Raw genomic sequence first — 17,230 nt, forward strand, 5'->3', positions numbered from 1 at the left:
CATTCACATTTCCAGTTAAAAGCGACTTGTTTGTGAACTTTAATGTCCCGTATCTGCACTGGAGGAAACAACCACGACGTCACACACAGCGAACGTGCTCAGTGTTTGTGGAAGTCGCCTAAACTCTGGGCTCGTCTCCCAAAATCTGGTCCAGTTGTTGGTAAAATGTTCAGGTCACACGTCCACGGTCGCTTCGTTTGTTTGACTCTTTATCCTCCTTGTATTTGTGTCGCAGGCTCTTTTATTTTTCGTTGACATTGAAGCCAGGAGCGTCTGTCTTCATTATTTGTCTCCAAAACCAAAGAAAAAAACAGATAATGATTTGTTTTTCTGAGTTTTGTGTTTAAATGAAAAAAACAAAACAAAAAAAAACGGATAACAGCTGTGATTTAAACTGTGATGCCAGACTGAACCAGGACTGAACCAGGACTGAACCAGGACTGAACCAGGACTGAACCAGGACTGAAGCAGGACTGAACCAGGACTAAAACAGGTTTGGGACCAGACAGGAACCAGACTGGGACTGAGACCAGGCCTGAGGCCAGGACCAGGACCAGGACTGAGACCGGGACTTGAGGCCAGGACCAGGACCGTGAGTGAGACCAGGACCATACCGGAACCAGACTGGGATTGATATCGGGACCAGACCAGGACTGAGACCAGGACCAGACCGTGATTGAGACCAGGACCAGACTGGGACTGAAAGCGGGACCAGACCAGGATTCAGACCAGGACCAGACTGGGACCAGACTGGGACTGAGACCCGGACCAGACTGGGACTTGAGACCAGGACCAGACTGGGATTGACACAGGGACCAGACTGGGACTGAGACCAGGACCAGACTGGGACTGAGACCAGGACCAGACTGGGATTGACACAGGGACCAGACTGGGACTGAGACCAGGACCAGACTGGGATTGACACAGGGACCAGACTGGGACTGAGACCAGGACCAGACTGGGACTGTGACCAGGACCAGACTGGACCAGACCATGGGACTGAGACCAGGACCAGACTGGGACTGGACCAGGACCAGAGACCAGACCTGGGATTGACAGGGACCAGGGAAGTCTGGTTTGTCCAGGACTTTCAGTCCCATAGGGAAACGGGTTATTTAACACAAAATCGAAAACTGAAAAAACTAATTATCCGTTTTTTCAGTTTAGTTTTGGAGACAAATAATAGTTTTTTTCATTTTCTTATTTTTGGTTTCATTTTAAAAACGAACGAATGACCCACAGATTCTCGTCCCGTCCCTGACAAACACATAAACAGAGTCAGTACAGTTGAGCGGCGCTTCCTCCTCTGGCCGTGTCCTTGGGTCTTTCGTCTCTACAAAGCGTCTCGCTGCTCGCCGCCTGGAGACTGTCGAACGTCCCCTGTCGCTCCATCTCCTGCATGTCCCCGTGTCTCTTCCTCCTTTTCAAAAACCGCAGACACTTCCCAGCGCACCCGGCCCTCGTCTCCGTCGTGCACGCGTACATCCCGGCCGGCACCGCCAAAACCATCGCGCAAACCAAAACGATGATGTGGATCAGCCTCTCCCTTTGCTCCATTTCGCTCACGTCGTTCCCGGTTACGAAAACGACGCACTGACCTTCTCGCGGCGGGTGGTTCTTCAAGGCGACGCAAACTTCGTATTTCGTGACGGGAAGCAGATTCTCGACGGAGTAAGAGTTGATTCCCGGCCCGATGTACGTCATTCCTTTTTCGGCGAGTCGTATTTTCCGAAGTGGATCGTGTACCAGGTTTCCGTCGGGTTTTCCGTCGCGGCGAACCACTCCAGCGTGATCCCGTAGACGGTTTGTTTGGCGATGCGGATGTCGACGTAAGGGTTTTCGTCGGAGGATAAGATGGGGACGGGCGGCGGGAGCGGGGAGGACGGGGAGGAGTTGGGGTTGTTGATGGCGACCAGGACGCTCGCGGAGGAGTTTCCGATGAAGTTGTTGGCGGAGCACGTGTAGAGTCCGCGGTCCGCCAAATGTAAGGACGGGATGAGCAGGTGAGAGCTGAAGGTGTCCTCGTCAATTTGGGTTTCCATGGCTACAAAAAGAAAACAGAAAATAGATATTAAAATAATAATAGGTGGAGTGTGCATGTCCTGGGGTTAGACTCAAGGTTTGTTTTTTTCATTAGGGAAGAATTCAAAGTAATTTAGGCCCATTAAGTCTATGTTGATGCTCTGTTGTACTCATCATATTGTTCCTGTCCAGTTACTGGTACTCAGTTACATTTATTGGAGTAACTTTTTTGTAAAATTGTTCTTCTCTTTAGGGCCCCAAACTTTAACTCCTACTTGAGTATCATTGTACAGTGTAACAGTACTTGAGTAAAACCTTTGTGTTTCTTACAGATATGATTTTGTTTGTCCAATTTTTTGTCTAGCCTCTGAAAACACCAGTTTTCGTGCATTATTTTTTAATTTGCCCTTCCAATTACATTCATTTCATATACATTATACTAGTGTTGTAGTCAACACCGCACTAATCGAGACCAAGAAAAGCCGAGACCACAGGGTCCCGAGATCAAGACAAGACCAAGACCACTGAGGGTCAAGACCGAGACAAGACTGGCCCATTGAGACCAAATCGAGACCATCTTTGTCATTTTCGGCATTTATTTGTATTTTACAGTTACTTTGACACATACATGTCTTTGTTTTTATAAATCGATCTCCAGTTGATCTGGTTAATGTTAATTTAGGCGTAAAATAAGCCAAGCAAACTGATTGCACTGAAACACTCTGTCACCTACAGTTTGAGAACCCCTTCTTTAATCTGATTTCCACTGGCACTTTACAGAAAACCACTTCAAAGTGAATGAAGTCGTTTTTTTCAAGTTCATAACATTTACAGTTACATAATCTTACTAATTTTGCAGTGATATTTAGTCTCTGCACATATACCGGCCGTAATGAAATATAATCGCACTTGTCAGACCTCGAGTCTGAGACCAAGACAAGACCGAGACAAGACCGAGACCAAGCTCCATCAAGACCAAGACAAGACCAAGCTCCATCAAGACCAAGACAAGACCAAGCTCCATCAAGACCGAGCCTAAATGCGCTCTAATATGAGACGAGATCAAGACCGTAAAAAAAGCCTCGAATACTATGACACTGTATTGTACATTACACATTTCACATTATAAATCAGACTTTTTTCAAAATACCTTTTATTGTACTGTACTTTTTACTTTGTACTGTCACTTGACTAATATTATTTTGAAGTAAGAGTACTCTTACTTAAAGCCCCTGTACGTCACTTTTTAATAATTTTTTTAATGGCTAAAAAGTGGGCTGTGAGTGGGCTTGCAGCTCCACACACCTGACTTTTATTTGGTTTTTGGTCTGGAGGAGGACCTCTACGTGACAGTATCTATGGAGATGTTGTTTTTTTGTCTACAATCTTCCACCCTATGGTATAGCACCTATCTATGTCCACAGAGAATGTTCCCAAGTGTGGTTTTAACTCTGTATTTCCATCGAATCATGCAGGTTCAGACAATAAATACTTACCAGTGAATCCTCGTATCATCTTCAGGTTGTAGGTCCACTGGATGCTCGGCTCTGGTCTGGCTTTCACTAAACACGTCAACGTCGCGTTCGATCCCAGAGGTAAAGTGACGTTTGCATCCGGAGAGCTGGCGTTCGGTTTCAAGCACGTTTTCAGCTGGATTTCGTGGAAAAACCTGCCGACTTTCGACTTGGGGCTTTGGCACATCAGGTACGAGTTCATCAAAATTATGGGCGGGTTGACCGTTCGGATAAATTCAACGAAACCTTTTAATCTGCAATCGCATTTCCATGGATTGTCGTGCAAAGCTAGGACCACATTCGAAACGATTCCTTCTTTGCTCCATGTTTTTTCCGTTTTCTGGTACAACGGCCAGTTTAGGAACACATCTTTGGAAATTATGTTAAGATTGTTGAAGGATAAGTCCAAGTAAGTAAGTCCTGGGAGATACCTCAGAGCATGTTCAGGTAAAACGTCTAACTTGTTATGTTTTAAATCCAAAATTTTGAGTTTCGGAGTGTCCTGGAAAGCCGTCCACGGAATTGTCGTAAGCTTGTTCCCTTGTAAACGTAACTCCGTGAGGTTGGCGAGACCGTCCAGACTTTTTATGTTCATTAATGTGATTTCGTTGAAGTTCAGCCACAAAAACTCCAAATCGCCGACAGAGGAGAAGGAGCCGGCGGGTAGTTCGGTTAAGTGGCAGTTTTCGATTCGGATTTTAGTGAAGTTGTGCGGGATGTCGTCCGGGATTTGGGACATCGGTGCTTCCATACATTGTAAAGATCTGGAAAAGAGAAAAAAGACAAAACAAATGATTAGGTCCTAAAATTGACTCTTGTGAACAGTAAGGCAAGTAAAAATACAGATGAATAAAATTGAAATTTGTTTTACTAAGGCTACATTCAGACTGCAGCCTGAAGTGACCCAAATCTGATTTTTTTTTTGCCCCTATGCTCCTGTATCTGATCTTTTAATGACAGTTTGAATGAAACAAATCCAATTTTTTCACATGTGACCCAGGCCACTTGGATATGTGCTCCTAAAACCGATACATATCTGATCTTTTGACATGCGACTTCAGTCTGAACGATCAGGTCACATTCATCCTGCTGCCGTACCAGCTTGTCAAAGCCTGATCCCATCAGGTCTCAGAAGCTCAGCAGGCCGGGCCTGGGCAGGACTTGGATGGGAGACCAGTAGGTAGGTGCCACAGGAGGCGCCAGTGGCAAAAAAAACTGTCATTGTGTCCTTAGGCAAGACACTTCACACACATTGCCTAATATGAAAGTAGGGGACCAGACCGGGACCAGACCAGAGACTCAGACCCCACGGAGGCTCGGAGTCAAAGCTTGGAGTCTGCTCTGGTCCTGGACCTGGATCAGTCCCGGTTCAGTCCGTATATGGTGCAAAAGTCCGGCATCACAGTCACAGAAGTCACATAAACGGCCGTTATCCATTCAATATTCCATTTTTCATTTAAACACAAAATCAAAAACTGAAAAAACAAATCATTATGTTTTGTTTATTTTGGTTTTGGAGACAAAAAATGAAGAAAATAGTTGTTTTTTCATTTTCTTATTTTTGGTTTTATATTGAAAAACAAATGAACGAATGACACACGGATTAAACTGTTTTCCAATTTTATAGTTTTTTGTTCTTAATTGAAATTCAAAAGAACAAATGGTACAAGGACCAATTAACAGTGAGCGTTTCTGTTGTTGTTGTTGTCGTTAGTTTCAGGAGCTTGGAGAACACTCTGTGCTCTGTGACACATATCAGGGTTTTACACCGTAAATACCCAATAAAGTAAATAAAAGTAGTAGCAGTAATAGTAGTAAAGTTTATTCAATTAGGGAAGGTAACGAAATGTTTATTATGCAACTTTTAAAAATGTAATTCAGCCGTTTAGTTTCTTAATTTCCAAGTTTTGAAGTTACGTAAACAAATGACAAATCTTAGACTTTTCAGTTGGGGTTCGGTCACCTTCTTGTTTCTATGGATATGTCTGACCTGTAACTTGGTCTGGGTTGGTTTTCGTGAAAATAGAAAGGTTTAATGCCACACTGTGAAACATTCCACGCAAACTGACAACATCTCCATGAAGAAATGCGTTTGACGTAAAAGCTAAACACGCGCCTTTAAAGATTTCTGCTTAAAATCGTCTATTTCTTTTGTGGAGGCGTCAGTCAAACAGTTTTATTTATTTAATTCACTTTGAGCGTGGTTGTTGTTGGTGTTTGTTGTTAGTTTCAGGAGTTTATTTTGAGAGCACTCAGCCTAATTAGCTCTGTGACACATATTAGCTAATGGGCTAACAAGCTAACAGGCTAATGTTTATGTTTCCAGTCTGGCGCTTTAGGTTTGACACGAAATTGGTCAACCTACACAAATTTAATGTAACCAAACGTGTCTATTTACCCGAGACAGTCCCAGTTTGGAGTCCTGTGTCCCCTGTCCCAGCAGATTTATACAAAACCACTGATTTGTCCCAGTTTTATACAAAAAATGTCCCACGTGTTCTTATTTTTGACCAATCTGATCCCTGCCAACAGTAAACAGAGGCATAAACTGTCATTTGTTTAGGTAAAATACAGAAAAGCTGCTTAAAAATGACCAAAACACAAAGAAAATCTGACTATACTGACTCACATTTTCATCCTGAATGAGCCAAGTGCAGAACAATTTTCCTTAATCAAGCACTGGTTTCACAATTTTATTATTACCAACTAGAGAACTTAGAGCAGACATGTCCAAACTACGGCCCGTGGGCCAAATGCAGCCCTCAGACAAATTTTCTAGGCCCTCAGGCTTCCAGGTGAATTGGCCTAAATTACCTTAAATTAAAAATGTACTTTTTACTGCAAGTTTTTTGAAAATCTACCTTGATAAAGCAAATGTGTGTTGTTTTATGGATCTTGGCATGAATAAACGCACAGTACATACATGCACAGTTGGAACTAATGGACAATACTTAGTTAAAGCTGCATTGTGTAACTTTTCTAGTGAAGGGTCCGTCAGATGTTTTTGTTTTGTTTGTTTTTTCTTTGGAGATGTTATTTCTTTGTCTGGAATGTTCCACAGTACGGCATTAAACCTTTCTATCATCGCAGAGACCAAACCTGACCAAGTTACAGGTCAGATCTGTGGAGAGGCGACTCCGCTCACAGTCAGAATGTCTGTTTTTCTCTGTATTTTTGAGCTTCAAAACCACCTGTAATTTAATAAACATAAGGCAGAGCTGTTTAATGTCACACTGTGGAATATTCTAGACAGAGAAATGATATATCCATAGAAACAAGAAGGTGACGGACCCCAAAACAAAAAGTTACTTAGTGCACCAATATATCTATGTAAAAACAACAAAATAAACAATGTTCATTTCTGTGTTATTGTTCTTTTTCGGAAACGGGTTATTTCTAAAAACGTTCAAAGGTTCAAACTTTTAGCTCTCCAAACGCGGACTGTCTTTGGCACTGTTTTAAAGTAGGCTAACGTTAATCAATAGCACAGCGTGACGCTAAGTGGCTAACGGTAACCGCAGCCTCACCTTCCCAAGTGGTCGTCCGCGCACGTGCATCCGGGTAAACACATCAAATCCGCGGGAGAAACCAAAGAAACCACCAAAACGATCTTAAAAACGCCATAAAAGTCGTCCATTTTGTTGTCCGTGCATCGGGAGCGGCGGAGACGGCCCGGGACAGCTCCATAGACTAAACCCATTAAGCTAATCTCCGTGACGTAACGCTTAAGACAACAAATAACCGTGCAGAGGAAAGTGTATTCTTAGTGTTTCTTGTCTGCACATTTGAACAGGCATGAGCTAAATGTTGCTGAGAGATAAATATAGAAATGCAAAGTGTCTGTAACAACTAGAAACTGAAGGAAACGGGGCTGTACTTTTTAATTCGAGTACAAGTGTAAACTGAGATAATGATTTAAATCAGAGGTGGGAAATTGTTTGTTCCATGGGGCCACATGAGAAACAGAAAATATTGTAACTCAATTCTGCGTAATATTAATTGTATTTCTTTATAAAAAATAAAAAAAACAGTAAATATTGTTTTGACGAGCTTGTAAGAGTTTATGTTATGACTAAGCGACGAAAAAGTGAGGTTGCATTACGAAAAATGTCATTAAAAAACAGCTCTAAAATTAAAGTGATACAGTTTTAGTCCATGCATGAGGTAAAATGATAAAATATGTTTATTTTGTAATTCCAAATGAGTTTAAACAGGTCGGTCAGAGTCGACCATGTGGCCAGGGAGATGTACAATGCCCAGGTCCGATTTAAATAGTCTAAGGCTGCGTTCAGACTGCAGCCTGAAGTGACCCAAATCCGATTTTTTGGCTTCTATGTTCCTGTATCCGATCTTTTAATGTCAGTCGGAACGACACAGATCAGAATTTTTCAAATGTGATCCAGGCCACTGTGGTTTTTTTCGGAAGGTTCAATGCGTGTCCTAAAAAGAAGCACAGGAGATGGAGAATCCGAGAGAACAGGCCACTTTATTTCAGCATTTCCATTGAGAGAGATTCAAAGTTATTACCAAGTACAACTGCCACCCCGGACGACGTCTCTGACCAACTCAAAATCAGGGGTAGCTTTATACTACATCTTGACAAAACATTAACTTGTTGATTTAGCATTATACAGCAAGAAAATGAACAATACTGCTGACCCAGTGCACCTTATCATGGGTGGGAACATGCCACGGGGTCCACATATGTCAGTTTTTCTGCTTCGTGGCATCTCAAAGTACAGAAAACATGTTCTTTATGGCACTCCAGGTACAGAAATAACATGTTATATAGACCTATAGATAGTCATACGTGTTTTCCACCCTGTTGTCATTCCAAAGTCCATAATATTGGGTGAATTAGCATGACCAACACATAATATTTCCCACACCACTTGGATATGTGCTCCTGAATCCGATACATATCCGATCTTTTCACATGCGACTTCAGTCTGAACGGCCAAAGCTCATCCATCCGACCTACACGTCATTAACAAGCGACAAACGTCACTATTCTGCGCTGAAGCAGGCGGAAACCGGAACTGTAAAATCTCCAGGTGCTCGATGCTCGCGACCATGTTTGGACAACTTCCGTAAACACAGAGCACGATCGCTGCGGTTGACGCATGGGGTTGACGTCATCGTGTCTCCAGTGTCACATGCGGGACACTTTCGGGCCGTTTACCGTTCACACTGAAGTCACAGACAAGACGCATTTAATTGGAAATGTGAACGACCTCGAAAAAACATCGGATTTCACAAAAAAATCGGAATTAAGCATTAAGCCCTGCAGTCTGAACGTAGCCTAAGTGTATTTTAAGTTATGGAAGTTGTTTGTTTTTTGATTTTTCATTTAAATAATTTACGTGTTTAGTTATGTATAAAGCTTAAATGTTGAGTAGATTCATTTCAAATTCAACACAAAATATCGATATTAAATTAATAATAAGAATTAGAATTAAATACACTGGGTAAAACAGACGCTCATAAGATCACGTGCATTAGGAAAGTTGAAACTGTTGATGTGTTGTGTCCTCATAAAAATGTTTGTACGGAGTCTTAATTTGACGGATGATGCTGACGATGATTGAGATTATTCTGTAAACCTTTTTCCCAGAGGTGGGACCAAGTCGTCGTTTTGCAAGTCTCAAGTAAATCTCAAGTCTTTGACCTCAAGTCCGAGTCAAGTCCCAAGTCAAATACAGGCAAGTCCAAGAGTCTAGAGCAAGTCTGTCAAACATACGGCCCGGGGGCCAGATCCGGCCCTCCAAGACCTTTAATCTGGCCCTCGGCTGATTTTCTACTAAAATATTTTAATTATATTTTAAAACCTGAAGACAGAATTTGCAATTTTTCACACACCATTCACAGTCAAAACCTCTGATGTGCCCACAGACAAGCAACAAGAAATAACAGATTTACAGTTACTAAAAGATGCTAAGTTTTAGGAAAGCAAAAGCAAAAAGAAAGTGTGACTAAATTCTATGAAATACATACAAGTGAATGTTAAAACATTGTGTTGAAACTGCATTTTTCTTAAAGTTTCAGGTTGTTCATAATATTATAATATTTTGTAAAAGAAAGAGTTCATCCATTAAAAAAGATTTCTGTAATAGATTTGTGTTTCTCTGCACAAATATTTGAACTTATTGTTATTTTTGGGGTTTATATGACGTGAGTTTTCTGATTTGGCCCCTTTGGGATCAAAGTCGGTTGGATACGGCCCCTGGAACAAAATGAGTTTGACACTCTTTGTCTTGAGTCACTGGTCCATAAATCCAAGTCAAGTCCAAGTCGTCTGCTTTGAGCTTCAAGTCATTTCAAGTCTTTAAACCAAAGTAACTTAGATTTTTGCAATTTATGAGATTTATTAATTTTAAGATAAACTGTACTTATAAAGTCATAGTATATTTATATATGAGTATTTACACAGTTGTAGAAATGCACATTTTTCCTTTTTAAATGTCTTGTCAAGATGTTAGAGTGAATAATTACGGTCAGAATAGAAAGAATTCAGATTTTAAAGTCCTTCTCAAGTCACAAGCTTCAAGTCCGAGTCAAATCCCAAGTCTTAGTCCATTTTATCAAAACAAGTCTCAAGTCCTAAAAATTGTGACTCAAGTCTGACTTGAGTCCAAGTCACGACTTACAAGTCCCACCTCTTCTTTTTACATTAAAATTAATTTTCTAACTCTGAGGTTGAGTTGTCCTTGTTTTGTTTTGTTTTGTTTTTATGTACACAACTGGCAAATAATTTGTAATTATGATTTCATAATGTACAAAAAATGAAATTAAAAACATATTTATTATTTGTCTACATCTCCAAAGCTCCAAACGCTCTGTTCCACCTTGTGATGTCATGAAGCTGTAGTTTTCAAGTGAACATCTCCTTTTACCTTTTAGTTCAGCCGAGATCAGAAATTCCAGGTCTGAAATCATTCAAATGATTCTAGTGAAGATGTTTGGCAGGGGGCACCAGGTCGCCTCCAAGTACTACATGAGTTGTCCACAGTCCGGTTCTAAAAAATAGCACAACTCATTAGTGAGCTGCATCTACAATTTAATTTTATTCTGTTGCTGTTCTTTTTTAATCACCCTTGATTTTAAATCACCCCTGCATTTAAAAATATGTTCATTATACATAAAGTTTAGATCAGCGATTTAAGTGAGTGATCAGTGCAGTTTATGCAAATGAGACGTTCAGTTTTAAAGGTTGTATGGAGGATTTTTTTTTGTTTCAAATTGTCAATGATAGATTATAGATGCAGTAGCCTTGTAATTATGATGACCAAAAAAAAGAGAATAAAAATTCATCAACTCTGGACGTGGTGGGGCTAAACATTTGCCAATAGATAACGACACTGCCTCGTTATCTGTGAGCTGACAGGCTGTCAATCAAACTCCCTACGTTTCTAGTGTAACTGACTTGCCTGCGCCGCCGGTACGTGGTTTACGTACGACTGTCACGCAGTCCACAGACGCAAGACGCACAGACGCTGTTTACTCCACCAACGCAACAGTTCTTAGCGGCTTTTTTTGACCTATATCTTCCTCGCAGTTCACACAAAGTTTGTTGCAATGGCGACAAGAATCCAGGAGCAGTTCGCCGCAAAAGAAAGTCCGTTTTTGAGGTCGCTGAAAGAAGAAGACAAGGGGAAAAGCAGCGAAGCCAAACTAAGGTGATTCTTGAAGATTCATTCCAGCGATGGCGCAACTGAAGCAGACGAAGGGTCTAAAGACTGAAGCACTGGTCCACAAATTACTCCTGGACAGGAAACTTCTGCTTATTATGAAAACGTACTTTATTTCCAAGAGCGAGACAAACGTTTTTCAGGACACGAAAGCGATATCCTATGTCTGAAAACGTAATTTTCAAGGCAAAGAAAGAGTCCGCTTGCTGCTGCGTGTTGTAGCTAGTTCATTCGCACTGAATCTCGCGCGCCCTTCTCCTTCTCCTGTCTCCCTGCTCCGCTCTTCTCTCTGCTCCTCACTTCTCGTCCGCGCACGAAATGTCCGCACACCCTCCCCCCGCTCCTCACTTCTCCGTCTTGCCTAACCAACACTGTAGTTAGTTGTTTACAAGTCATGTGCAGCTCACCGGCTGTAAACAAACCTGTTTGTGGCGTAAGGAGGAGGCGGGAGAGGAGGCGTTTCTACGTAGGAGCTGTAGGGGAGGGGAGGTGGTTTCACACATGCGCAACATTTGAAAAAGGACAAACAGTCGCTGGATTTCTCGTTCCTTGGAAAATCCTCTATACAACCTTTAAGTTTAGTTTTTGTAAAACATAAACAAATGTGTCAACGCTCCTTTAAACACATTATAATGTCAAACGGGCTGATGTGGCTCTAGAGTGGTTATGGTTTATATGTTGTAAAGTTGAGTTTATTAGATGACATAGATGATTATCATTAATAATTCATGTATAACTAAAGTCAAACTGAACACATTTGTTGTTTCAGAAGAGCGTATCAAACTGTTGCCTTTCGTACGACTCAGTACTCATGACGTTGCTCTCAGTTTCAAAAAGGTTGGTGACCCCTGGTGTATGGAGTTTAAAAAGTGGAGCACTTCCTGTATGACCACATGACAAGATTAAATCCTCCCAAATCGTTCCCAGGTGAATTCCCGCTTGATCCCAAAAGCTTCATTCACTTAATGTCCCACAGAGACAGAGACCGGAGCATCGGAACAACACCCCATCTGTGTTAACCACGGATTATACCAGAGAGAGGGAGAGAGAGAGGGAGGGAGGGAGAGGGAAGAGCAGAAAGAGATGGAAGGAAGGAGTGAAGGAAGAATAGGTTGAGCGCGAGGAGGAACAGACAGGATAGAGAGGAAGAGAGAGGGAAGGAGACAGAGAACAGGAGATATAAGAGTGAGACAGAGGAGGAAGAGCGAAGGGGTTAGACCAGGAGTGTCAAACTCATTTTGGTCCGGGGGCCGTATCCAACCGACTTTGATCCCAAAGTGTCCGGATCAGAAAACTCATGTCATATAAACCCCAAAAATAACAATAAGTTCAAATATTTGTGCAGAGAAACGCAAAACTATTACAGAAATATTTTTTAATTGATGAACTTCTTTTACAAAATATTATAATATTATGAACAACCTGCCTGAAACTTTAAGAAAAATCCAATTTCAACACAATGTTTTAACTTTAACTTGTATGTAAATAGGAATAAGTCAATTTTTCTTGGAAAATCCTGCACTCGGCTCCACTTTTCTCATGTTGGACATTTTTCTGATGAGGGTGTCACGGTCAACAGTCAAAACGATCGTCCTTTAAGAGCGTTTGGAAAGAGACAAGTCTTCATTTGTGCTGCTCTGGTGGGAGGGGCCACGTACAGAGACGCTGGAGACGCTGCTGTGATAAACACCACAGAAAATTAACAAGATTTTAATAGAAAATATAATTAAAATATTTGAGTAGAAAATCAGCCGAGGGCCAGATTAAAGGTCTTGGAGGGCCGGATCTGGCCCCCGGGCCGTGTGTTTGACACCTGTGGGTTAGAGACAGAAATGAAAGAGAGGAGGAACAGACAGGAGAGGGAAGAAGGAAAGGAGAGAGAGGAGAGATGGAGGAGCAGAAAACAGACGGAGGGAGTAAATAAGGAGAGGAGGATACGGAAGGAGGAAGAGGAGGAACCCGGAGACAGATGGCTGTAATCTGACCTCTTTAATCCCGAATGTGAGAAGACGAGGAGAGGATGTGTTTACACTCGACTCAGACTCCACCTGTGACAGATCTAAGTCTCTGTGTTATTCCAGTTCACTGTGAAGATCCGTAAAATCACAGTTAATTTAAAACCAAACTAGTTCATTTAAAACAGTTTGTAGTGGTCTAAAGTTCTTCCTCACTCACCTTCTGCTTTCAGAGTTTGTAAGAGCTTTTCACCATTTTTAGAGACCTACCATCATTTCCACACTTGAGCGCATCTGAATAAAAGCCGCATCAACTAAATTTTAACTAAATTTTGAAACTGTACATATATCGGCCGCACCTGAATATAAGCCGCAGGTGTCCACGTCTTCAAAAACGTTTTCAAGTTTGAGCCGTCTGCTTTTATCGCCTCTGAAAGCTTTTGTCGTCTTTTTGCGTTGAGTCATTTTGTCGCTGCCGTCGCCAAAATCTCACCATCGACTCGTAGATCAGTCGCCTTTATCTTAAAAGCTGCATTATCTGTACTTCTTCGTGTGTTTTCCCTGAGGAGGGTGTGTGTATGAAACCAAATAAATGTTCAAAACACAAACAAAAAGCATCTTCCTCAGCGCATCATCTCTTCTGTCTGTCTCGCTCTTGCACCCGTCACTTCTCGCTCTACTGCTCATGTCTCCTGCAGAATGAGTCTCTGTTCTGTCTGTATCGTGTCGGTGTCTTGGAGGATTTCAGAAGATTTCAGACTCTCTCGGGGCGGAGATAGATTTATCGATCAGGTATGAGTGGATGTCCGGCTACTGACGTTTGAGACGTTTCTCCTGAATTAGATTCAAACCTGCAGCATTTATTTCATAAGTAAGTATTAAGTATTTATACGTGTAAGTATTACTCAAAAATACCTTGAAAAATGTGCATTAGTGAGCGGGCTCGCCTCTCCACAGATCTGTTAAAGAAGTGGATAAATCACTGACCTCCAAGTTCATTTGTCTCTGGTCGTGGATATGAAACAAACAAACTTCAGTGTGTGCAAATGCAAACACATGAAAAGTGTTTCAGCAGAAGAAACACGACTGCTGCTCTGATGCTTCATCATCATCATCATCATCAGAGCTAAAGGGAAACACTGGTCACACTTCTGGCGCATCAACTCTTAACCCTCTCAGGCTCAAATTCATTTTTAGTATCAGGAAAAATCTGATATTTGGGGAAAATTATCATATGGGGTAGTAATATACAATCCTGACTTTTTTATCCTTTGTGAACAAAAAAAGTATTTTGCACTTCTGGCAGGCTGTTTGTGTGTAGTCGTTCTTGCACAGTCTGCATTGCCCATGTTTATCAGCATGGATGGAGAAAAGGCTCCTGAGTAAAAAAAGCTCATAAAATATGGATGTGGAGTAAGTAGATAATTGGAATTTAGCTGTTGCTAATCTGCAACGCCTGCCTGGAGAGGGTTAAAACTCTGTTTATCTCACTTTACACTCTAACGCCAAATCATAGTTTTCCAGAATCTTGTTGTGGCAAAAATTATATATCTCCTGAAGATAAATAATGAATCCATTTGCAAAGCCCGATGAGTTTTTGGAATATAGACCAAGGTTTATTCTTGTTACAGCAGATATGGACAGGGCCTAGGTCTCCTCTGACCACAGACCAACAGCCTCTGTCCTCTGTCCACCAGCAGAATGTCCCTACCACATCTACCCTAAAGCACTTTGAATTACTTTGTGTATGAATTGTGCTATACAAATAAACTTGCCTTGCCCCCATCTCCAAGTATCTGCCCAAGTATCTGCCCCGTATCACCTGCTCTGAGTATTTATACAGAAATACAAGTCACATATCAAAGCAAAGTGACTTTGGTTTCAGAGGCTGGTGCTAAATGAACATACAGCTGAGGACAACAAAGGGTTTCCTGAAGGAGGAGACAGTTGTGTCTTATGAACCTTTACACATGTTCATGACGGCTCTGGGTTTCAGGTACAAATCACATTCATTTACACATAGACAGACTGAAAGAAATCTTTCCACAATCTAAATTTCTATCACAATCTCCTCTCTAGTCAGAGTTTTTAGAAAGATTCATTTTCAGAGACACGTTGTTGTGTTTTGTATGTTTTTAAAAATACCCGTGTCTGTGTAAACGGGGCCTAAGAACATTTGGAGACTCTAGTAGAGTTTTGGAAAAATAAGTCATTTTTGTTTGTAATGTTCCGTAGTATGACTTTATCTTTCAGAGCTGCTGAATGTTCAAACATAAAAGCACACATTTAAAGTTGTTTTGTATAAAAATATTTAATTCCATAAATGACATGTGTTTTACTTCATAACAAACCGTGTTCAAAATGCCGGCACGTCTCACTGTTAAAGACCTACTCACATGTGTACAGAACATACACAGTAAATATGCAGAGAACAGGAAGAAAACACACAAACTTAACTTCACATTTCCCCTCTGCAAAGTACAAAGTGCAAGAAGACAAAAGTTTAAAACATTTGTACAGATTTACAAACCAGTGTGAAGCAGGTTTCCCTTTTGGACGACTGTGGGTGAAAAGGCCAAAGAAGATTCTGTTTCAACACGACGTGAGAGTAAATCTAATGCTGCGTTCAGACACTTCTACTCAGAGCTTTTACATTTGACAACATTCGCCTGAAACTCATCGAGGGGTTGTAAATTTCGCAAAAAAATTCAGATTTTTCAGCTCTACCGTTTGACTCCTGGGACATGTACATAAACTTTACACGTAAAACAGTTTGAATGTGGAAATGCCAGTAAAGTGAAACTGCACTGTTGTATAAAATTAAAAAATAAAATTGTGTTTTTAAAGAGCCATTAAACACCCTCCTGAAGCTTTACTCTGCCTCAAGCAAAATCTTAAAAATCCTCCAGAGTGGGCAGTGCCCGGTGGGTTGGGGGGAGCAAAAATCCAACACGGCACGGACCGGTGCGCTCCAAACTTTGTAAAACAGAGCGGACATTTGTGCTCTGATCACGCTGGTTCCCTTTTTTCCAGACACGGTGGGACGAGGTGGTGCCCAGCGGTGCCAGGTCAACCGCCCGTAGACGCCAGTGTCTGTGCTCGTCTCCTAATAACCTGCGTCTGTCTCATTGGCAACTGTTAGTCCAACCAAAAAACTCAAATATCCAGGCCGTAGTTGATCCTAAAGAGTCCGTTACAGACACGACTTTGACCCAAAAGTCTGATTTTTAACAAATATGCACTAAAACGCCAAAATAAGGTCAGGGATAGAGATACACTTCTATTTTAGACCCATTTACACAGCTAGTAGAAAAAAGTGATTTTGGTGTTTTAGTGGCTCTTTAAATGAGAATTAGCACCAGCTGTCAAACATTCTACATGCCTCCAACCAGCTGCAGCTCTGTGACTTCGTATGACAGCATCGTCCCTGTCAAATAAATAGATAAATAAATAAATAAATAAAGTGAATAAATGCTTTTTTTGTTTTGTCTGAATGCAGCATTAAAGTCTTAAACATATGTCTGTGTAAAGTCCCTGTATCCCACTGAGGCCATGAAGTGGAGAAAAAGTCCAATTCTGAGCCAGACTTTGGTTTGACTGTAAAAAGAGTTTATGGCCATGAGTTTTATGTAATGACCGAAAAGACGAGATCGCAGATACAAGCGGATGAAATGAGTTTCCTCTGCAGGGTGTCTGGGTGCTCTCTTAGAGATAGAGTGAGGTGCTCGGAGTAGAGACGCTGCTCCTCCAAGTCGAGAGGAGCAGCTGAGGCTCGGGCATCTGTTCTGATGCCTCCTGGACGCCTTCCATGTCCCACCAGGAGGAGGCACCAGGACAGGCTGGAGGGACTATGTCTCTGGGCTGGCCTGGGTTCGCCTCGGTGCTCCCCTGGAGGAGCTGGAGGAAGTGTCCAGGGTGAAGGAAGTCTGGGAGTCCCTGCTCAGACTGATGCCCCGGCGACCTGACCCCGGATAATCAGAAGAAGATGAATGAATGGATGGATGTAAAAGGAGTGAACTGGTGGGACGGCTTCTCTTTCAAATTATTCCCA

The 17,230-nt window shown here is 41.7% G+C and overlaps 1 protein-coding gene across 1 annotated transcript; it reads right to left on the minus strand.

Annotated features, from left to right (window-relative positions):
* Nucleotides 1-1,278: 1,278 nt before the first annotated feature.
* LOC110169108 (leucine-rich repeat, immunoglobulin-like domain and transmembrane domain-containing protein 2) lies at nucleotides 1,279-7,098 on the minus strand. Its single transcript, XM_020934623.2, is given in 4 exon segments — nucleotides 1,279-1,706; nucleotides 1,709-2,044; nucleotides 3,519-4,300; nucleotides 7,064-7,098. Coding segments are annotated over 3 exon segments (1,533 nt in total). The 5' UTR covers nucleotides 4,288-4,300; nucleotides 7,064-7,098.
* Nucleotides 7,099-17,230: the final 10,132 nt, after the last annotated feature.

Source organism: Boleophthalmus pectinirostris, unplaced genomic scaffold (genome assembly GCF_026225935.1).
Source record: "Boleophthalmus pectinirostris isolate CB_2022bp ecotype Guang Dong unplaced genomic scaffold, ASM2622593v1 HiC_scaffold_14, whole genome shotgun sequence".
In the NCBI taxonomy this organism is placed as follows: domain Eukaryota; kingdom Metazoa; phylum Chordata; class Actinopteri; order Gobiiformes; family Gobiidae; genus Boleophthalmus; species Boleophthalmus pectinirostris.